The sequence below is a fragment of the Peromyscus maniculatus genome, chromosome 2 (genome assembly GCF_049852395.1).
Source record: "Peromyscus maniculatus bairdii isolate BWxNUB_F1_BW_parent chromosome 2, HU_Pman_BW_mat_3.1, whole genome shotgun sequence".
Classification (NCBI taxonomy): Eukaryota; Metazoa; Chordata; class Mammalia; order Rodentia; family Cricetidae; genus Peromyscus; species Peromyscus maniculatus.
In genome coordinates this window covers 127,764,443-127,786,165 of record NC_134853.1, presented here as the reverse complement: position 1 = coordinate 127,786,165, position 21,723 = coordinate 127,764,443, and the positions used below count along the sequence as shown (strand labels likewise).

The 21,723-nt window shown below is 52.7% G+C and overlaps 2 protein-coding genes across 7 annotated transcripts in view; one reads left to right on the top strand and one right to left on the bottom strand.

Moving 5' to 3' along the window:
• Positions 1–67: 67 nt before the first annotated feature.
• On the top strand, positions 68–12,319 carry Mrpl37 (mitochondrial ribosomal protein L37). Its single transcript, XM_006977707.4, has 7 exons — positions 68–413; positions 2,699–2,882; positions 2,972–3,087; positions 5,799–5,984; positions 7,443–7,600; positions 10,607–10,810; positions 12,096–12,319. The coding sequence occupies exons 1-7, from the start codon at positions 68–70 to the stop codon at positions 12,171–12,173; spliced, it is 1,272 nt and encodes a 423-aa protein (XP_006977769.2). The 3' UTR covers positions 12,174–12,319.
• A 7,643-nt stretch (positions 12,320–19,962) lies between these two features.
• Positions 19,963–21,723, bottom strand: part of Ssbp3 (single stranded DNA binding protein 3) — a 150,858-nt gene continuing 149,097 nt past the window's right edge. For all 6 annotated transcript variants that reach the window (XM_042271546.2, XM_042271548.2, XM_042271547.2 and 3 more), the window contains one exon: positions 19,963–21,656. In XM_042271546.2, the coding sequence (XP_042127480.1) occupies positions 21,627–21,656 (30 nt within the window). In that variant the 3' untranslated portion in view covers positions 19,963–21,626. The remainder of the gene's footprint in view (positions 21,657–21,723) is intronic.

Below are 21,723 nucleotides of genomic sequence, written 5' to 3'. Positions count from 1 at the left end.
CCCGGCATCCCCTGCACGGGAAAAGATGGCGGCGTCCAGGTAGAGGTCTGGTGGAGACTGGGTCGGTATGGCGTTGGCGTCCGGGCCCGCTTTGCGGGCGCTTCCTGGCTCTGGGAGGCTCGGCCTCGGGGGCTGCGGGGCCCCGAGACGCGGGGCGTACGAGTGGGGCGTGCGCTCTACGCGGAAGCCCGAGCCTCGCCCCCTGGACAGGGTGTACGAGATCCCGGGTCTGGAGCCCATAACCTACGAGGGGAAGATGCACTTCGTCCCGGGGCTGGCTCGGCCGATCTTCCCGCGGTGGGAGCGCGGCTGGAATGATCCACGGTTCCACCGGGCGCCCCCGATCCCCGAGCAGCCTCTGTACAAGGACCAGCCCTGCTACATATTCCACCAGCGCTGCCGACTCCTTGAGGGTGAGGCCACAGGACCAACGGGAGGAGACCCTGTTCTCTGTTCAGCAGTAACCCCGACCCAGGGGAGAGTCAAGAAACCGAGGAGTGACATCCGTCTTCCAAGAGTTCTCAGGATCACGTGGGATGTAAAGGGCAATGTTGGGAGAGGGGGCAATGGAGAATTTGAGTGTTTCCGGGATTATCTCCTCATTTCTAGGCTCGCCAACTGTAACAGAGAGGAAGTGATTTTAGCAAATCATTCGTGGAGAGGTGATAGTTGAAGGGACTCTAGCCAGCCTGGGCCTAGCAAACATGGCTCTGGCAGGCCTTGCCCTTCTCTCTCATTCCCTCTGCCTTGCTAAAAACCATTAGATTACATTCCTGAAGCTAACCGCTAAGGTCTATTCCCTTATTTGGCCCCTTCCTCCTCCTGAGACCGACTACCAAGGTCCAGCTATCACAGTATTAAAGCCCAGCAATCAAAAGCCCCCCCCCCCTTGGCTCACCTAGTTAACGTGTCCACTTAAATTAAACATCACATCCTAACTCGGGGTTTCCTTTACCTTTATAAGCTGCCATTTTCCTATGGGCCACGTCTGTCTCCTCTCTATCCAGAGGCAGTCCTTTGTCCTTCTCGGGGACAAATACCTCTTCCCCTTTTCCTTGTTCCCTTCCCCTGCTCCCTTCTCCTTCATCCCTTTCCTTTCTCCCTTGTCCTCTATCTCCTGTCTTTGTCTCTTATTCCTTGCCCTTTATTTGCACAAAGCAAATAAATCTCCTTTGTCTTGGGGGTCCTGAGCTGATACTTTTCCTTTCAATAGTGAAGCCAAGTCTCCCACACTAGTTTCCCAGGTCAATGTCTTTTGTTAAAAGTCTGGGATGTGTTTTCAAGGAAAGGGATTTGCACCCAAAAGTCTACCCACTTAGAGGCCTGTCACTCTTAAGAACAGATCAAAATGTCTTGAGCCAAAACCAGTCTGCTTCTCAGTATCGTCAGGGATTATTTTTGAGATTGATTATTAAGAGTACTTTTCTTTATTCTTCAAACTTCCATCTTCGCCCAGATCAGGATGAGCACAGGGCAGAGCCTAAAAGCAAAAGCAATTGAGGTATGTGGGGGCAGTATTTTCCAAAGGATAGCTAGGAAAAAAAGTTCTAGCAGGGCTTGGGGGCTAATAGAATCGATCATAAGTTTGGAAAAACTGATAGCCATAGGCCAGCCTCCTAAAATGACCACTCCTATACCTGCAAGCTGATTTTTCTAGCTGTTAACCACTTTCAGTGGACTCAGAAGGTGCTGTGAAGGGTCTCACGCGACATGACCCCTTTGAGTGACCCTGGTATTGGATGCCAAGTGGATGTGTTTTAGAAGTTAAGATTGTACTCATTAACTAGTCTGAAAATGTGTCTTCTGTCCTATACTTTCAAAAGTCATAGAGAGGTCTTATAAAATTACAACAAAGCCTTGCAAAATATGGGCCTGAGAAGCAGATGTGGGTTATGGAGAGATTGTGGACTTTAGGGTAGACAGGCTCATGTTCTCCTACTTTGTCACCTTAAAGATAAGTGACTTGAAGCAAACCCCTCAATCTTGTCCAGGTTTCTCCTTTCATGACATAAAATCCCATCTAACTTATAGAGAAGTTCATTACACAGATGTGACGTTCAGTAAATGGCAGCTCTAAAGACTACAGATTTGTCTATGTGCTAGAGGACCATAAAACTTGGCTCTGAGGTTGCCATCAGTACATATCACAGAGCTGTGGTCAGCTAACTAAGCAGCTCCCTGTTTTTATAAGTACAGTTTTACTGGAATACAGCCATGTGCACATGTAAATTATTGCCCAATGGCAGAATTGAGTTGCTGTGAGGGACTCAGACCTAATATGAGATAAGTTTGGTATGCATGGGAGTTTTTCTAGTCAAGGTTAGGATGTGGGTTACCAGAAGGGACTTTAAGTGAAGGGTTGGTCCACTGAACTAGTCTCATGGCTTTGATTCATCTGCCAGTAGGGAGTCAGGAGGAGTCTCAGCAGTCTTGAGCGTTGTTTGAACCCCTCCCATGGCAGGTACTCAGTCCCATAGTCAGTTCTCACCACCTTGAGGTAGATCGTCATTCCTGAAGTCGTGCTCTCCATCCGCTCTTTTCTTTAGGTTTTGTTCCTTAGATGTCTCAAAACAAACCCAGCCCTCTCTTGAGGTGGCCTTTTCTCCATGGTCCTACCCAGTCAGCATGAGCATCTCTTCCTGAACTGTCTTCTCTCTCTCTCTCTCTTTTTGTTTGTTTTGTGATGATTGTCCCAAAGGCATGAAGCAGGCTCTCTGGCTAACTAAGACCAAGTTAATAGAAGGCCTGCCCAAGAAAGTGCTAAGTCTTGTTGACGATCCAAGAAATCAGATAGAGAACCAAGAAGGACGTGTTCTGGATATCATCTCTCATGCCCGTCTCTGGCACTCCACTGAGGACATCCCCAAGAGAGAGACCTACTGGTGAGTTTCCCCCAAATAAGACAGATTTTCAACGGAGGAGGGTGGAGTTACATATTGCTTTAAGTCTTCAAATGTCATTTTTCCCCCAGCCCAGTCATTGTGAACAGCCTCATACAGCTGTGTAAGTCCCAGATTCTCAAGCACCCTTCTCTGGCCAGGCGGATGTCTGCCCAAAACTACTCCGTAGCCACCACCTGGAATCGAGGTTAGTCATCCTGCGTACCAGAAGGCCTTGCTGGGTTTTGGTTTTGTTTGTTTAATCTCTCGGCTGCTCTCAGCCCCACCCCCAGATCCCATCCCTCCAATCCTGCTCCTGCTGCATACTGTTTGGGTTCAGACACACCCTTTATGGGGTCTCACTCCACAAGGCTAGCCTCAGACCTGGGATCCTGTAGTCTGCACTGCTGTGCCCAGCTTCTCGTTTCTGTTTTGAACTGCTTCTGAGACTTCATTTAACTGTTGACAGCGGACCATATCTGTTGAGTGCCCACAGTGTGCTTGGGAGGGTTTAAATGCCGCAGACAAGGAACTAATACAGCGCAGTGATCTCGACCCTCACCACCTCAGCAGCTTTCTCTCCCTTTCCATACACCTTCCACAGCCATGTTAGCAAAGCTGCCGGAGGAGTTCTTTCTTTCTTATGTGTTCCCTTGTTTGAAACTCAGGGCCGTCATTTATCACGGGCTGTCCACCTCGCCCTGGTCTTAACCCTGTTCTGGGGCTTCTTTCCCACATCCCTGAGTTGGTCACTTACAGCTTTTGGTATCCAGCTTTCCACCTGTCTGCCTTTGCCTGTGCTGTGCGCTGGGCAGTGTATGCTGGTGCTTCAGACAGGAGTGTCGGCCCAGCTGTTCAGAGTGATGGCACTGGGGGGCGAGGGAACCAGCTGTGGCACACTTGGGACTCCAGGTGTTCTAAGTGATGGCATTGTGGGGTGAGGGGACCAGCTGTGGCACACTTGGGACTCCAGGTGTTCTGAGTGATGGCATTGTCGGGCGAGGGAACCAGCTGTGGCACACTTGGGACTCCAGGTGTTCTAAGTGATGGCATTGTGGGGCGAGGGAACCAGCTGTGGCACACTTGGGACTCCAGGTGTTCTGAGTGATGGCATTGTGGGGTGAGGGAACCAGCTGTGGCACACTTGGGACTCCAGGTGTTCTGAGTGATGGCATTGTGGGGTGAGGGAACCAGCTGTGGCACACTTGGGACTTGGGCTGTCTGTCTGATCAGGTTTCCCCATCTCCCCCCTTTGCATATGGACTTCTGGCAAGGAGTCAGCCTGGCAGAGGTAATGGCACCACTAAGGAAATTAGTGTACCTCATTAATGGAGAGTACTTGTTGGCCCGTTGTCAAGTATTACCTCTAATTAAACTGCCCCATTTTGAGCTGTCACTGGAGGAGGGATGTGGAGGGAATTGAATTAGAAACCACACTAGAGTGATCTGCGGGGAGAATCTAAAACCCAAGGTTAGGAGAGGTCTAGGCACATTTGTGTGAGGAAACAGGAAATGCCTTAGGAAACTAATCTTGAGGTGCAATTACTGCAGAAGTTATCCATCTGTAGATGTAGCGTCCATTTTTTACATATCTTGGGACGCTGCCTGCTAATTAAATGGCAGTGCCGTTGACCAAACCAATTTCTGATCTTACAACAGTCCTCATCCATTACCTTCACACTGAGATTTTACTGTCTCTGAAACCCAGGCACCTGCAGGGGGTGGTGCCACCCAGAGCCACTCAGGATGCTGACAACAATCTTTGTAAATATATTTTGTCAGGCGGCATGTGGCTTTCCATGGGAACAACGCAGACACCGTTTCCACATTTTCACAACAGGCTCCCTGGTTGGTTCACTGAGAGTGTCTCCTTTGACCACCTCCATCCCCATGTAGAATACACGCCAGGCCAGCTTACGAGGTGCTCTGATCTGTCCGGCTTTTCTCACTCTGTTGTTAAGAGGAATCCGGCCCTTTGCCTGGGTCTAGAAATCCCCCCCCTTCCCCTGCTCACAGGACTTCTCTCGCCATGTCTCTTGCCCTCCAGTGGCATGTCCCAGTCCCCCTGGTTTGTTCCTGCATGTCTCTTGCCCTCCAGTGGCATGTCCCTGTCCCCCTGGTTTGTTCCTCCATGCTTTTGCATGCTAGTTCTCATTTTCAGTGCCTGACAGACTCCTACCTGGAGATAGTGGGGTGTTGGGCAGTATCTGAAGACAGTGTTAAAGGTCATGACTTAGATGGCGTGAGTGGGGATGGAGATGGAATTCTAGTGGCCAGAGGCCAGGGCTGCTGCTCAACACTTACATGCACAGTACAGCCCTCTCGATGAAGAATTAGCTGATCCCAGTAAGAGAGACCCACTCTCCTTCTTCAGATCCCCTTTGTTGTTGGTTTTGAGGCAGTCTCACTGTGGAGCCCTGACTGGCCTTGAACTCACTGAAATCCACCTGCCTCTGTCTCCCAAGTGCTTCCTCTGCTGCCCAATTTTAAGGTTTTGCTTCCTTGCAGAGGTGCCCCCCCCCCGGGGGGGGGGGGGCTTTTCAGAGGGGTTTGTCTGCATGTGGCTCATGCCTTCCTCAGCAGCACTCGCTTCCTGAGGGCTCCTCCAGAGCAAAGGGTCGTTAATCCTGCTCTGTTGTTGGGTTCCTGGTTTGGAGCTGGTGCTTGCAAAGATAAAGGATGCTCAGGAGTCAGTAGCCTCGGGGTTTGTCAGGAGAGCACCCAGGGAGAAGAATGTTCTAGTTCCTCACCCTCTCGGGCTCAGGGTTAATGTTCTAATGCTGTTTGTGTGTTCTGTGAGCAGCAAGTCATCTAGAAAACCTGTAGCGGACTTGGACTTGAGGCTTGGGGGGATGAAGGCCTCACACTTTGAGGGCTGTAAAAAGACCAGGTTAGACTAATCATCTTTCCCTGTGTTAGAGTCTCTGCTCCTACAGGTCCGAGACACCAGTGGTACCATCCTGAGAGCCAAGGACCCTCTGCCCACCATTGCCTCCAGAGAGGAAGTGGAAGCTACCAGAAGTCACGTTCTGGAAACCTTCTATCCCATCTCTCCTACCATTGATCTTCAGGAGAGCCATGTTTATGACGTGAAAGATGACACGGGTAAGGAGCAGAGCCTTCGGATTTTAGGCTGGACAGAGATGAGGACGTGCGTTTTCATTTAGTTAGTGAGTTTTTTTTTAAACAAGAGTGTCACATTAGTGGTTCTTGTTATTTATTAACCACAGTCGATTCTTCAGCCCCAGCTGACCTTTTTAAATAGTTTATTTAATTTTATGTGCATTGGTCTGAAGGTTTCAGATCCCCTGGAAGTGGAACCTGGGTCCTCAGAAAGAGTGGCCAGTGCTCTTAACCTCTGAGCCATCTCTCCAGCCCCTATTTAATTTTTTTTTTTTTTTTTTTTTTTTTTTTTTGGTTTTTCGAGACAGGGTTTCTCTGCATAGTTTTGCGCCTTTCCTGGAGCTCACTTGGTAGCCCAGGCTGGCCTCGAACTCACAGCGATCCGCCTGGCTCTGCCTCCCGAGTGCTGGGATTAAAGGCTTGCGCCACCACCGCCCGGCTACCCTATTTAATTTTTTAAGGGAAAGGATATACTAATAGTTCTGGGTGCTTGGCACCACAGATGCGTTATCTTCTGGAACTTGTGTGGCAGCCCAGGCTTCCTAAGTCTGAATCTTCTGCCGTTTATGTTAGGAATCATTTCCCCCCAGAAATGCTGAACTCTCCGTCTCAATCAGGAACTTTTCATTTATCTTCCCACAGCCCCTGAGTCACCCTGGATCTTGACACGTCTCTGTGCTGGGATGGGAATGATTTTCCTGTCTGGTTCCCCTCTAAACGGGGAGCATCTCACAGGCAGCGTGGGCTCTCCCTGCTTCCTGTCGAGAGCTTAGTGTGAATGTTTGCTGGGTGTCCGTGTGCTGCATGGAGCAGCCTGGAGGACCAAGGCACGCAGGAATGCCCCGCCTCTCCGTTAGCTCTTCTCCTGGTTTTCCAGAGCCCATGTCCTCAGTCTCTTTCTCCTTCCTTTGCCCACATTCACTGATTTCAGGCACTTATTCTAGAAGCACCCCGCCCACCAGAGATTTAGTCATAGCCACTCAGAAATGTTCATGACACGACAGTGTCATGTGTGAAGCGAACAGGTGCTAAGCTGAAGTAGTTAAGTGTGAGGCAAGTCATTCGTTACTAATCGTAGAGTACGGACGTCTGCCGTCTTCAGTACGGCCACAGCTTTTAGTTATCCATGGTGTAGTCTCACTGTCATCTGGGCACTTGGATGGAGTTAGCGTGTGTGTAGGAAGCACCTGCTACAGGTTGGCAAGCATTTTCTGTGATGAGCCAAGTGGTCACATTTAAAGCATTCTGGGTTTTACAGGGCACCCCTGGCTGCTGTCTCAGCTCCTCAGTAGCTATCCGTAGATCTATGAGCGTGATGATGTACTAATGTCTCCTTGGAGTCTTTAGTACCTGCCCTAGCCATGGTCAGGAGCACTCTCTGAGGCTCTGTGGCAGGCCGGTCAGTCTGTGTCTCCTCACTCCTTGTCTCTTCTCTTGCAGGATTCCAGGAGGGCTATCCTTACCCCCATCCCCACACCGTGTATGTCCTAGAAAAGGCCAATTTACGGCCACACCGCTTTCTTCCGGAACAGCTAAGAGCCAAGATGCTCCTGTTTGCTTTTGCGAATGCCCTGGCTCAGGCTAGGCTCCTCTATGGGGTATGTGTGTGAGCATAGAACTGCTTTCTGGGGCTTGGCCTCCTACTGTAAAGACTACTCCCAGGAAGAATGGAGTGGGGACTGATTTGAGTTTCCTGAGGAGTCTCAGGAAAATGCAGTTCTGCTTGACTGGTAGCAACCAGCTGACCTCTCCTGGGGGTCCAGATGCAGCAGTCCTCGGTGTCGGTTAGAGCTCCGCTCTCCAGTATGCCCAGCTCTCAGTTTTCACCAGGCAGTGTGGAGAGACGAGGGAACAGGGCGCACCCTCCTCAGGAGCCTGTGCTTCTCTGGGCTCCACACCCCAGTCTGCTCTCGGTCAGAGCTGGAGCACATGGCACCATCAGGAAACTCAGGAAGTGAGGCCAGGCAGTGCTCTCTCAGTTCAGGGCGGCCTACAGGGATACATGATGCCACTTGGTAGTGGCCCTCAATACTAAGAGGAAGTCCCAAGACCTAGATGGTGTAGATGGAGACCGAGTGGTTGTCACAGAGAGCTGTCTCAAAGACGAGGAAAAGGCCTGGTTGGGGGTAGGAGTGGGAACATGGGGCATATTTCTGAGAGCTCCTGTTGTTCTCCCAGGTCTCAGTTAGAACCCGAGGCCCACAGTCCCGGGAGTGAGGGAGTTCGGATTTCCATCCACCCTGCCTGGTGTAGGTACTGGCAGGTTGGGTTTGGCGGGCAGCATGAGTGAGGAGTGGAAGGAACTCCTGCATTGAGCACCTGACACATCTCACATGTTAACAAACTGTTGACGTCAGTGGTTCTCAAAACACAGTCCTGGAGGAGCAATAGGACCTTATCGGGTGAGGAGCTTGATGAACATGTACCTCAGAGACCCACTGAGTGGGAAGTCCTGAGTGGGGCCCAGCAGTCAGCAGCTGAGCCCTCCGGCTAAGGCTGGTGCAAGCTTGAGTTTGGAAACTCGGCACTAGAGGTGGAGAACTACTCACATGGTTTGCTCTTCGGAACAGCCTGTGTAGCAGGTTCCGTTAGCCTCACTCTATAGAGGAAGAGACAGGTTCAGGAAGGCTAATTTATGTTTCTGATCATATAGCTGAGAACCTGGAGTGGGCTGGCAATATAGTTCAATAGTAGACCACCTTCCGAGCATGTGTAAGTCCCCAGGTTCCAGCCCCAGCATGGTAAGAAATAGAACCAGAGAGATTAGCAACTGGCGTCTTCATGTGGCCTTCTCAATGTCTTAATGGGCAGGTAGTGGGCAGCTGGCTTCAGTCCTGTTCCTTCACTGTATACATCTTGAACTCTGTAAGATGTGGTAAATCACCCACTTTCCCACAGCTAATGAGTGGGAACGCAGAGGTTGGTCTGTGATTCCTACAGCCTCAAAAGGATGTGCTGCCCCCAGCTTGGGCAGAGGAAGGGAGCAGAGCAGCCACATACCATGTCCCAGGGCCACAGGCTCAGTGTGCTCTCTGCCAGCTGTTGCCAGAAGGGCCTGGGTAGCAGTGCTGGCTAATTGCCACCCAGTTAGACAGGAGAGGCAGCCTCCTCCACCATCTCCAGGTGCAAATTATTCCTGGGGCTGTGAAGGTGAGCAGTTATGGGACGAGCCTCCGTGTAAAAGGTAAAATTGCTGAGAAATTTATGTACTACCTGCGGTTTTATTGATCTGTAGAGGGAGATAAGAGTCAATACTGAATCTCAGCTACCACTTACAGGTGCTTCTCTTTATTTATTTCTCATGCATCTAAGAACAGGTATTTCTAAGACCAGCAGCCCTGGAGGGGCCCGCACTTGGGACTTCCATTAGCTAGTCCTAAAGTCAGGTGAGCCCTGGGTGGGCAAGGCAGCAGCGTTTTTTGCATCAGGGGTGCCCTGTTTTTTGTGGCTGGACTGTGGGCTCTTTGGCCAGTAGTAGTCTGGATTATTACAAAGTATGCAAAGGCAGGCCATAGAGTTACCCAAACAAGAACACTTAAGAGCCGGGTGGTTTGTTGCACGTCTTTAAACCCAGCACTTGGGAGGCGGAGACAGGCAGATCTCTGAGTTCGAGGACAGCCAGGACCACACAGGGAAACACTGTCTCAAAACAAAAGAAAAATAATAACAAACAAACAGACTCACTTAAGAATGAAAGAGGCCCTGCTGTCAGACACACTGGGGCACCAGGTGTAGCCTGGACAGTGGTCTTATCTGATGGAGCTCACGCCTCAGGGTGGCCTCGAACAAACTTCTCCAAACCTTAGCTTTGCCTGTGAAACAGGAATCTATGAAAAACAGGCAGGGTGCCTGGACGTGGGTAAGCTCCCGTAACTCTCCTGAGTGTCATTACTATTACCGTGAGATCAGTCCAGGCCCCGGCTGTGACATGCCTGGATACACCTTCCAGGACTGTGACCCACTAAAGCTTACAGTAAGCAAATGATGAAAGGCCGCTGACTGACTGCAGTGTAGACAGTCAGCTTCGGGAGTACCCAGAGATGGCAGGCCTTCAAGAGCAGGGCAGATGTGACAGCATGTCCAGTCTGCCCCTGTGACTGCAGACAAGTCGGTTTCCCGTATTGAGTCTTTCTCCTCATCTTGTCAGCTGGAGTGAAGACTGAGTGACAGCTCTAATCATAAGCTTCCAGGTCAGCCTTTGATAGCTGACCTCACTGTTGTCTTACTGGGGAAGGCAGAGGGTTGAGGGATTCCCTCCATTAACCTCTGACTCGCCTGAACTTCAGGGCGTGCCCAGTGATTGCCAGTCAGCAGTGGGAGTTAGTACTGGAGGTGAGGAGCAGGTTTCTGGGGCCTTGAGGCAGAGAAGGCCAGACTGGCTGAGGAGAGGCCCGGCTGGGTTGGAAGAGGCCCGGCTGGGTGAAGGGAGGCCTGCCTGGGCTGGGTTGCGGGGAGGCTGGCTGTGGACTGTGGAACTCCTCATCCTGCCTTACCTGCCCCGAGGGGAAGTCAGAAAGGAGGCAAGTGGCTGTTTTAAAGGTGGCACCGGGCTGCCTGGAACGTCCGCTTGTGCCGCACAGTCTGTTTTCTGTCCACTGTCCTAGAGTGCCGCCCAGGTCTTGGAGCAGCCAGTGGTGGTGCAGAGCGTGGGCACTGATGGCCGCGTCTTCCAGTTCCTCGTGTTGCAGCTGAATACCACAGACCTGGCCTCCAGTGAGGGCATCAAGAATCTGGCGTGGGTAGACTCAGACCAGCTCCTTTACCGGCACTTCTGGTGTCGCCCGGTCATCAAGAAGAAGGTGGTGGTGGTAAGTCCAGCTTCCTCAAGCCTGGTGATCAGGCAGGCCTTGACTTGTCCATCCAGAGGGAGCCTCGGTTGGGCCTCTCTGGCGGGAGGGGCTCTGGGAATCGAACACCCACATCTGCCTGCCCTCCTCTTCAGTTCCTCCTGTGGGAGACCGACTGTCCCTGTGTCCACCCCCACCGGCATCAGTGCCGTGGTGGACCCTGTTACGGCACAGTCACGTTGCTGCCCGGTGGTTAGCGCTAAACCTGCCCGAAGGCAGGCTTGGGAGCACTGGAGTCACTGTCAGCCATAGGGGTCTCCTCCTGTACCTGTCCCTGCTGCCCGTGGGGCTCAGCTGATGTCCAGCCTGCTGTCTGTGCAGTGGCAGTGAGGACATTAAGCCCCTCAGGCGAGGATGCAGCAAGAAGCACTCTGGGGATGCGAGGGCAGGACACAGGTGCCGTGGGGTCCGGGACCCACCATTTTCCACACAGGCCGTGTGCAGACCGGCTCAGTGGAGTTGAGAGGCCTTTAAATTTGAGTCAGTTCTGTGGTGACGTCTTCAGCCTGTCAGAGTTTCTTCCTGAGATGCTGTGTGAGTCTGGACCCTTCACTGGCCTCAGCCTCCTAGTCTCCTGCAGTCCCCGGCCACCCCCGTCAGTCACATGTTAGTGAGGCTCCCTCCTGAACGCAGTGGCAGGCCTGTTGGTCAGTTCCATTTCCCGCCTCTGCACCCCACCCCCGTGGGCTTGGGCGCTGATCTTGCCTTGGCCCTTCCTGCCCTGTGCCCCTGTGCTACTGTCTGCCCTCTTTAAACCTCCTCCTCCTCCTCTTCTTCCCGGCTGGCTCTGCTTGCCCTTCACGTATGAAAGTCAGTGAGGTAGTCACACACACAGAGACCCTTAGTCTCTTGGTATTGCTTCTGTATTGAGGTCTGTCGCCTCTTCTTGTCAGTATTTAAACACCTGATTGGAGTTTCTTGAGGATAGGGGCCAGATCTGCATCCCTCCTGGGCCTCCAGCAGTGAGCACAAGCCGAACACAGCGAGAGCAGGGGCCTGCAGACCTGTCTAGAATGGGGAGCTCTTGTCACTTGCTGGGGGTTGGATTAAGGGCCTTAGGGAGGTGATGGGTGCCAGAAACCCTCAGCATATCTACAGTACCAGCTTCTCAGTGTCCTTGGTCACAGAAAGGTGATGTGGGAGAAAAATAGTGATTCGCCGGGCACTGACAAGTCACAGAAGAGTGACCTGTCTCGTGTGTCGTGAAACCTGGTAGCAGGATCCTAATGGTCTGTGTTCTTTCCAGGAATCCGTTGGGCCTGTTGATTTCCAGCCAGAGACGTTCAGGAAGTTTTTAGCTCTGTACTTGCATGGTGCTGTGTGAACTTGTGCGGCCTGACACCCCGCCTTCCTGCCTCTGAAGAGCTTGCATCCTAGGAAGGTGGGGCCTGGGTCTGGGCCTGGGCCTGGGCAAGCCTCCTACTCCTCGGTCTGGTGGTCTTGCTGGCAATAAAGAGTCTTTGTACTGCAGTGTGCCTGTGCTGGTGTGCAGTTGTCTGAGGTGCCGTGTGGAGGCCATGCCATGTGCCTCCTTCCCTCTTCCAGGGACAGGCCCTGGAGCGGCTGTACTTTGGACTCAGGAGCCGTGCCTGGGTTCCGGTTTCCTCATCTGAACCCTGAGGCTAACGTCCTTTCCCTTACTTTGTTTTTCAGACAGGGCATTGCTGTGTACCTAGCCTTGCCTTGCTGTTGCCATCCTCTGGCCTTAGCATGGAGCACTGGGGTTCAGGCCTGTGCCACCTCGCCCTGCCCCTTCTTGTTTTTTGTTTTGTTTTCTTTCAGTACTGGGTATTGAACCTATGAAAGGTACTGTACCATTGAGCCACATCCCTGCCCCCCTTTCTAATTTTGAAGATTCTAGCTATGAGTCTGTCTTGCCTGCCTCATGGCAGGTACTACAAATGTGTGCTAAGTTCTTGTGGAAAATTTTCCTTTTAGTGTATACTCATGTTTTGTCTGTCTTGTATGTATGAGTATCCATGAGTGCCTGGTGCCCAAAGAGGCCAGAAGACAGGGTCAGAACTGGAGTTACAGCCGGTTGGGAGCTGCTGAGTGGGTGCTGGGAACTGATCCTGGCTCCTCTGGAAGAGCAGCCGCTGGTCTTAGCTGCTGTGCTATTTAAATTGTACCCACACCCTTAGAGACTGTAGGGCTCTGCAGAGAGTATGCATTGTGGATTCCCAGTTTCCTGCTCAGTTGACGCGTTTCCTGGGTCAGCCGAACTCGGAATAACATCCAGTCCTACTTGACATTGTGCCTTGTGCACAGCAGGCTAGTTGTGGAGTAAATGCCACTGTGGTGGTCAGGAAAAGTACCGCCCGGTGAGTATGTGGAAGGCACAGTTCTTAACCTAAAATGAGAACTCAAAAGTAAGGAGCGGCCCCACACTCCCACAGCTGAGGGTCTGAGTCAGCTTCCCTAGTGGACACCTAGGGACAGAGACCTGTGTGCATGTTTGCAGAGGAAGTTGGCCCAGCGCCTGCGGGAGCACAGGTCAATGCAGTCGAGAGCCGGCCAGAGCTTGCCCAGTGCATCTGTGATCACACCTGAGGCCTCAGTGGGGTCCACAAAACCCAAGAGCCACATTGCTCATACGTGGGTGAGCCTGTCTGCAGGGACTTTTCACTTGTCACAGATTATTGGGTAACCGCCACTCCCACAGAGGGCAAGGCCTTGGGTCAGGTGGCTCTGTTGGCTGTGAATGCTCAGGCTTCCGATGGGAAGAACACGGAGAGACCTTGGAGCTGGGGGACATCATCCAACAGTGTCAGCACTGGGCCCAGTCTCCCCACTCCAGGCTATGCTCTTCCTTCACGGCTAACTGCAGGGCTTAGAGGGGCTCTGGGGCGGGCGAGATGTGGGCAAGAGGGTCACCAGGAAGAAGATCGCGGGAGAAAGGAACCTGGTGTGTCAGGTCCTGGGAACAGGGAGCGTGAGGGGGTTGGAATGGAGGTTGGGGTGGCTCATGAGACCTTGAACACCAAGGCCCTTGGACTTTCCAAGGGAGGTAGATGGTCTGGCCTGGGGTCCAGGTGAGCCTCGTTACCAGTTTGATACTTTCTTGAAGGATGAAAACAAAAGATAAAGATTGAGGGACTTTAGAAAAGTACAAAAGTTATCACTCACCCCGAGCAACTCCTAGCCCTTCTGTCCAGGTGCCATTCAGCTTATTTTCCACGTCACACACGTGTGTGTCCTAAGTACACAACTGTGCATACTTAGTGTCCTCCTTGCACACTTACCTAGTCTTGGGAGTCTTGGTCCCACACTGGCATGGACAGCATACCCTACTTCCGGGGCTGCAGTTGGGGTTGGAGATAGCCATACAGGTTGGTCTTGGGTATTAGTCACAAAGTGCGGCACCAAGCATCCCTGCTCGTGGCTCCCAGTCTGCTTTGGCCAGCGCAGCCGCAGCCATCAGGTAACTGGCTGGCAGCGGAAATGCTGTGTCAGAGGCACAGAGGACGAATTGGCAGATGACTGGAAAGGCCGGTTGGAGGCCACCGTGGTAATCCTCTGCACTCCGCAGTAATGGCTGGAAGCCCAGGGCGGCCCAGGTCCTATCTGGCCCGGCTTGTTGCTGATGAAGAGGGTGAGACGAACAGTCTGAGTGAGGGCTAGAGGCCCTCAGTAAGCACAGTTAGCCTGACCTTGCAGCTTGAGCTCTGAGGATGGGCCAGCATTACAGCTGCAGTCTGTGTCCCCGAGCTCCAGAGTGAGGACCTCCTGCCTGGCCATGGCCCTATCACAAGGACGCAGAGCACAGCACACACACAAGCCAAACTGAACACAGCTTCTCTCCTGAGGCAGGAGGAATGGGGGGCATTCCCACCCCCATAGAGATGGGGAACCTGAGGAGGCTGAAAGGCCCACATAATCCACTGAGCTAGAAAGTTCACATGACAACTGCCACCTCTACAGAGGTGAACTCCCAACTCCCTGTGCCCAAGCGCCTTGTCTCTTCTGCTTTTTCTTTTTTCTTCTTTCTTTTTTAACCCCTAGTTTTTGGAGACAGAGTTTCTCTGTGTTACAGTTCTGACTGTCCTAGAACACACTCTGTTGACAGGCTGGCCTTGAACTCACAAAAATCCGCCTACTTCTGCCTCCCGAGTGCTGGGATTAAAGACTTGTGCCACCACTGCTGGGCTACTTTGCTTTTCTTATGGGGTGACATTATGTCTGTGTGGCTCAGGGCCTGAGGACAGGTGCCTAGCTGGGCAGCCTGAGTCTGAAGGAGAAGTCCATGTTGGGGGGAGGAAAGGGATGCAGAGTCACACTTGGCATCAACTGCCCAGAGGACTTTAAGCAACAGACTTGGGGCCAAAATGACATTTTCATAGTGAGCCTGACTGTGCTCAATCCATTAAAAAGCTCATTCCTGCTGAGAGTGGAGCTAGACACCTATAATCCAAATACTCAGGAGGTGGAAGCAGGAAGATCAGAGGTTCATGGCCATCTTTGCCTACATTGGGGATTCCTGCCCAGCCTGGGCTAAATGAATCTTTATTTCAAAAATAAATACTTTATTCTCTCTCTCTCTCTCTCTCTCTCTCTCTCTCTCTCTCTCTCTCTCTCTCTCTCTCTCTCTCTCTCTTCTTTTGAAAGGAAAGGTTGGCTCAATTCAACCTCCAAGGGACTTAAGTCTGGCCTGGGAGGAAGCCATTCCCCACAGCCACAGGCATCCAGCTGCCCCCACGTTCTCTGCAGAGTGAGAACAATGCCCCTGTCCACAGGCTTTCACCTTTGAGTTAGGTGGGCTGCATCTGACCAGGCTTCCCTCAGGTCTGTTTGGAGTTTTAGAAGCCCCAGCTTCTAAAAAGCTGGAAGAGGTTCACTTTCTGCCCCAGGTGGCCCTTGGCGGGTGGTAGCCAGAGGCCTGGTGATTTCACTTGGAGGGCTGTGTCTCTCACTCACGCCTTGTAGGCCCAAGGCTGGAAGATGCTGCATGGGATCAGCTCAAACTCTTACTCAGGTTGAGTCCCTTGAAGCAGACACAGAACCTGATGGTGTCAGACTGTCCCTTGGACATGCCCACATGAATGCTGACGGTCACCTGGTATGGGGAATCTGAACTGCCTCCCTGCCCCCAGCCCCCCAGGAACTCATAGAGACATGTATTTACCTCCAGTTAACAGTCAACTCCAGTGCATGCTCCTTGCCTCAGATGATGGGTTACTAGCCACTTGATCACCCTCAGAATAGTTCACCGAGTGCCTAGTATGTGCCAGACCTGAGCAAGGCTGTGGACACTGAGCAGACAAAACAGGTCCTTCAGCCACCGTGTTTACATTCCTGCCTAGAACTGTCCTACACTGAGGCAAGACAGTGTGACCTTGGCCCACAGCAGCTACTGGCCACTGCCAGGTAGAAGGGAAAATCTTCAGGGAGGCAGCTCCTAGGAGAGACATACAGCTGGGGATGTTAGCACTGACCCCCCAGGCCAGGGAGGCCACACTGAGAAGCAGGCCCTATGTGTCAACGATACAGGGTAAAGGCCTTAATGGAGGGTAGGGCAAAGCAGGAGAGTGTTTGGAGCAGCCAGTATGAGCTCTGAGCTGGGTGGAGCAGCCCCCATGCAGAGCCGCTGGCCCTCATCCCCGAGCATTTGCAGAATTGCTCCTGGGCATCTTTGCCACAAGAGGAAGTGCCAAGCCCCCAGAGACCTTTCAGAGGTGGCAATCCAGCCAAATCAGGGCTGGTGTCAGAGTGAGCTGGTCCTAACTCCAGTGCCACCCCTGGGAAATGCCTGTGTCACTTCCCCTGCATATACACATACACCTACCCTGGGTCCTAGGAACCAGACCCCTCTCTCTCTCTCTCTCTCTCTCTCTCTCTCTCTCTCTCTCTCTCTCACACACACACACACACACACACACACACCACTCCTTCCCCAGCTGGCTTTCACCCTCCCCACGGGGGATGCCCTCTCTCTAAGCACACTCCTTTCATTTTTAGGTGTTCTAGTGGAATGTCATCCTGTAGCTTCAGCTCCAGGGGCTCAGTTCTGAGTTCTGGCCCATACTCACCATCTTCCAGTAGGGGCCTTCCCTAGAAAGATTTGAGGTGGGGGATGATGGACCTTGGGTAGCCTGGTGTTTCCTTCCCAGATCTGCCCCACTTCTCAGTTCACAGAAGTAGGCGGGGCTGTGAGGAGGGCAGGCAGAGCAAGACCAGTACTTCTTGTTCAGGATGCTGCTGCCCGAGAGATCAGGCTTCATGCCAGCTACCTCAGGTCACATCTCCCTAGACCCATGCAGGGAGTGGGTCTGCTGCCCAGGGCAAGAGCTCCATCTCTGAGGCCAGTCTGTAGAGAGCAACGTGCCCCTCCCTAGAACACATTCATGACTTACAGGCTTCTCCACCAGACCAATGTGGGGACCCCCAAATGTGTCAGGAATCCTGAGGTTCCCTATAATACACCTCTGGCAACTTAGCCATGGACACTCTTCTAGAAGTATGTCCTGTGTGCCAGGCAGTGTTCTGGGGTTGGCAGACTCAAGCTGGGAGCTACAGTCCCTGTCCCCAGGAGTTCCTAGGCTGCCTAGTGGTCCCTGGCAGTAATGAGTCTCTGGATCTGCAGTAGCAGGTACCCACAAAGGCCACCCTCCCCTGCCCCATCTAAGGCCCCGCCCACATGCCACAGCACTGGGGACAGGCACCCCGAGTATATTCCAGGAGTGACTGACCCAGCAACCTTCAGTTCTGCACCAACACCCACTGAGCACCTGCCAGGACATACATAGGCCCTGGCTTGGAGAAGGCAGGCATTGACTCATCAGCACAGGGCCCCTGGGAACTCAGACAGCGAGCTGCCACAGCTCAGGAGTTTCTTCACGGTGTGGCTTTGGGGACTTGGTTCCAGGGACCAGATAGAGAACCAAGGCCTGGGTGACAGCTGTGTCAGGTGGTAGGTGGTGAGAAGAGGCAAGAGACTCCACGGGTGCCAGCCCTCGGGGTCTGTTGGATGCCACGAGCTTTGACCCAGGCCATGGTCACTCAGCTCCACCTCCACGTACCTTTGCTGGTTCCTTGCTTCCATTTCCGATCGCTGGGAACCCCAGAGGACCCACCCATCTCCATTTAGTCCCTCGATGGCCTAAGCCAGTCTCCTGCCAACAGTCATTCAAATGCCAACTCCCTAAGTTGGCCACTCACACGCACCCATTTCTTTATGCCTACCCGGGTGACTCAATTCAACACGCACACGCAGTCCTCCATGCCACCTGCCTGGCCCCACAGGGGGTGGCACCATCCTCCCAGGTAGATGACCTGGGAGGATGGGTGAGCGCAGTAAGAGTGGGGAGCCCCGGAAGTGCCAGCTTCATGGCACTGGAAGGTCACAGTGGGGCCAGGAAACCAAACAGGAAGCTAACTGTCCAGGCCCAGCTGCCAAGGGTTGGGGCCCCACAGGGTCTCAGGAATGGACCGGAGGAAGCCCAGCACAGGACAGAATGGACCTCTCTTTCAGTACACAGCTCCTCCCAGTCCGGTAATTTGTGTCCAACCTCTGGGCCCAGTGCCAAGCCCGCGGCTGAGAGAGGGGGCCCAGGCCCCTCCACCCCCTTTCCCTGCCTAGCCCACAGCCAAACCCCGGGGAGCCACATGCATCTGGAGATCAGGTTGCCCAGCGCCACATGAGTCAGGGCTAAAACAGTCATGACTCTGAAGGAGGCCCCTCCCCGCTCCAGCCTCCTGGGATCTAGAGTCTTAGGGTAGCTCTCCTGCCCCATGGACAGGTCTAGGCCAGGTCCTCAGGTAAACAGCCAGCCTTGACTCAGGCTCTCCTCTGGCTGCAGCTTTCAGGGGAAGGGAAGCCAGGGTGTGTGTGTGGGTCTCTTCAGCCAGACACCTGTGCACGGTGAGGACCAGCAGGAAAGACGCTGCTCTGGGGCCCCAGCTTTGGAGACTGTAGGCGGACTCCTCCACTCGTGTCTAAGTTTCAGCCCTTCCCTCCTGTGAGAGCTTCAAGATGCTCCGGGCAGTGCTCTGGCCTAGCCCTAGCGTCTTGGTTAGGCCTGAGCAAGGTAATGCCAACACTCTGGTGAAGGAAGACCAGACTGGACATCTGTGCTGGGAAGGCAACTTGTAGGGGCTGTTCTGGGGCCCAGGGGATGGGGCGTGGGGAAAGAATGCAGTGCAGGTTGCCCCCCACCTCAGCAGACCTGGGGATGTCTTCTCCCACACAGCAGCCCTCCACAGCTCCTGTCTGGAAGCATGAATGAGGAGACTGTGCAACAAGAACCTCTTCCCAGTTGCCTGTGTGGCAGCCACAGGCTGCAGCACCTACTGGTCCAAAGGGATGCTTCCCCGACAGTCAGAAACTGCTGACAGAAGCCTAGGATGGAACCTCGAGCATCCCGGCTCCTCCCCGTCACACCACCCTTCACACCAACGGTGAGTTGACAGGAGCCACTAGAGAGCACACACGACTCATATTCCCCATGAGGCACTGTGGTTAGTGCCTAGATGAAGAAACTGAGGCCAGTCACAAACTAACCTACCCACAGCCATGTCCCGAGTAGTGACGACAGCAGATTCCAACCTGCAGCATTGCGATCCGGTTCTAAGATTCTTGGGAAAGCAGAGAGTACTTTGTTCAAGCACTGGCCATGCCTGGCCCCACCTCACCTGACTTCAGCTGTACTTTGTGAACGCTGACAACCAGCAGCCCCCATACTCAACAGCCCCCCTGTAAGCTACAGGTCAGTCTGGATCACTCCTGAAATCCTTTGCCTGGCCCCCAATCCTAGCCTCTTCCACCCTCATCCCTGCCTGGGGGATTTAAAAAAAAAGGGGTGGGGGGAAATCCTTCCAATAGCCAAGAACCCCCTACCACCCCAACAACCCCAGACACACCAGGTACTCTGGGTATGGAAATTAACATTTTTTTTTTTTTAAAACAAAACAAACCTCCAAGGGTTTGAGGTAACTGGCATCCACCTGTCCCAACCCCCTCCCCAGGCCACTGTATTCAGCACTGAACTCAGGCTCAGGAAAAGGCAGCAGGTGCCCGCAGAGCAAGGAAGAAGTCTCAGGTACCAGGCACAGCCTCTCCTTCCTGATCAGTATCATCAGCTCCGACCCGGGTTCCCCCCAAACATGTCAGGAAGGGCTGCGGAAAAAGATGTCCCTTTAATAAAACGTTATCAACATATATCGTACACAAACTACAATGTATCATAATTACTTTTTTTTTTCCTCTCATAATTCAGAACCAGACTACAAGGTAAGAAAAAACACAGAAACAGCTACAATGTTCCCAAGAATCCGCACAAGGTCTTTTTTCAGGCAGATGGTATCTCACATAATATGATATACATGGGTCAGAAAGGGGAGGTAAGAAAACAAAGACCAGCTACAAGGGTGGGTGGGCACGAGGGGGGTGTAAATGTACAAAGAAGTCAGTGTCTTCAGGGCAAGACACAAAGGTTGCCATGGGGCGAGGCCGGGGCAGCCAAGTTACCCCTCCTAGGAGGGGGGTGGCTCCACCATCAGGTTTGTCGGTTTTTGAAAATAAAAACAGGACCGGAAACAGTGTCTGGTTGGTTGCTGGTGCTCCCCCCCACCCCCACAGCGATGCCGAAGTCTGTCCATCCAGTTCCAAGCAAATACAGAGCGATTCTAACCAATACCCATCTTTGAAAAAGGACGAACAGGAGAAAAAAAAAAGAAAACCACTTCAGCCCGCGCCCTGCCTGCGCACACGACATGAGGATCTGAGGACCAGAGCGTGGAGGTCAGTTCCATGCCCCAGATCGTAGCCGTCCTGTTGGCGGGGCCTTTCCTACCCAGCCAGCAGGGTTCTTGCCAGGAGATGGTGGGGACTGAGGGGCTGGCTGGAGGCCCCAGTGGCCGGGCACGAGAGGTCTGAAGACGAGGCAGCCATCCCGGAACAGCGGTGCACGCTGGGTCACAGCGATGGTCTCTGTGAGGCGACAGCAGGTTGGGGACTCTGGGCTCTCTGGCCACAGGCTGAGGGCAGGGGTGACGGTGTGTTGTGATGGCCAGCCAGAGCAAAGCAGACACCTGCATCTCCTTGCTCAGTGCAAACCCCAAAGGCCCATGTGGAAACGGTTGACGTCTGTTCCTTGGCCCCAAACAGCTTTTGAAAGAAACCACCGATTGTAAACTGTCCAGTTTATTATTATTATTATTATTTTTAGATGGTTACAACGTCAGCGTGACATCGCACACCTAGACTAGTTTTCCTGGTGGCAGGACTTGGGGACAGACGGAAGGGCTTGAGGGGTTTTCTTCCTTTTTTTTTTTTTTTTTTTTTTTTTGGCCTTTTTTTCTTTTTCATTTTTTTGTTCCTTTTTTTTTTTTTAAAGAAGAAAGCAAAGAGGTTGAGTGGGGTGGGGTGTAGGGCTTGCTAGAAGCTTCCATTAAAAAAATTTTTTTACCCAAAAGGAAACCCCCCAAAAAACAAATTAAAAATCCCAGCAACGGTAAAATCCCAAACAAACAAACAAACAAAAAAACCAACAAAAAGTGTCATGTACAGAAAGGTCCTTTAGGGTGAGGAGAGGGTGGGATTTTTCTGATTGTTGACTTGAAATACATTTTGAGTTCTGTCCTTCATGTTTTACGGAATAAAAAGTTTGGCCTTTTTATTGCATGTAACTAAAATTGGGAAAGGTCGGGGAGTGGATGGGAGGGGTGGAGGGGAGCAGGAGACACCCTCCCCTGGCTCCTGGTATCGACACCTCACTTCTTCTTGCATAATTTCTGGCATCTTCTGCCTGCAATGCCGGCTCTCATCGTCTTGGAGAGGGGGTCACACACTCATCGTCATGCTTGGAGAATACTGCAGGGGAGAAGCAGGGTTGGGGGTGGCTGTCAGGTGGGGGGCAGAGGCCATGGATTTAGCAATG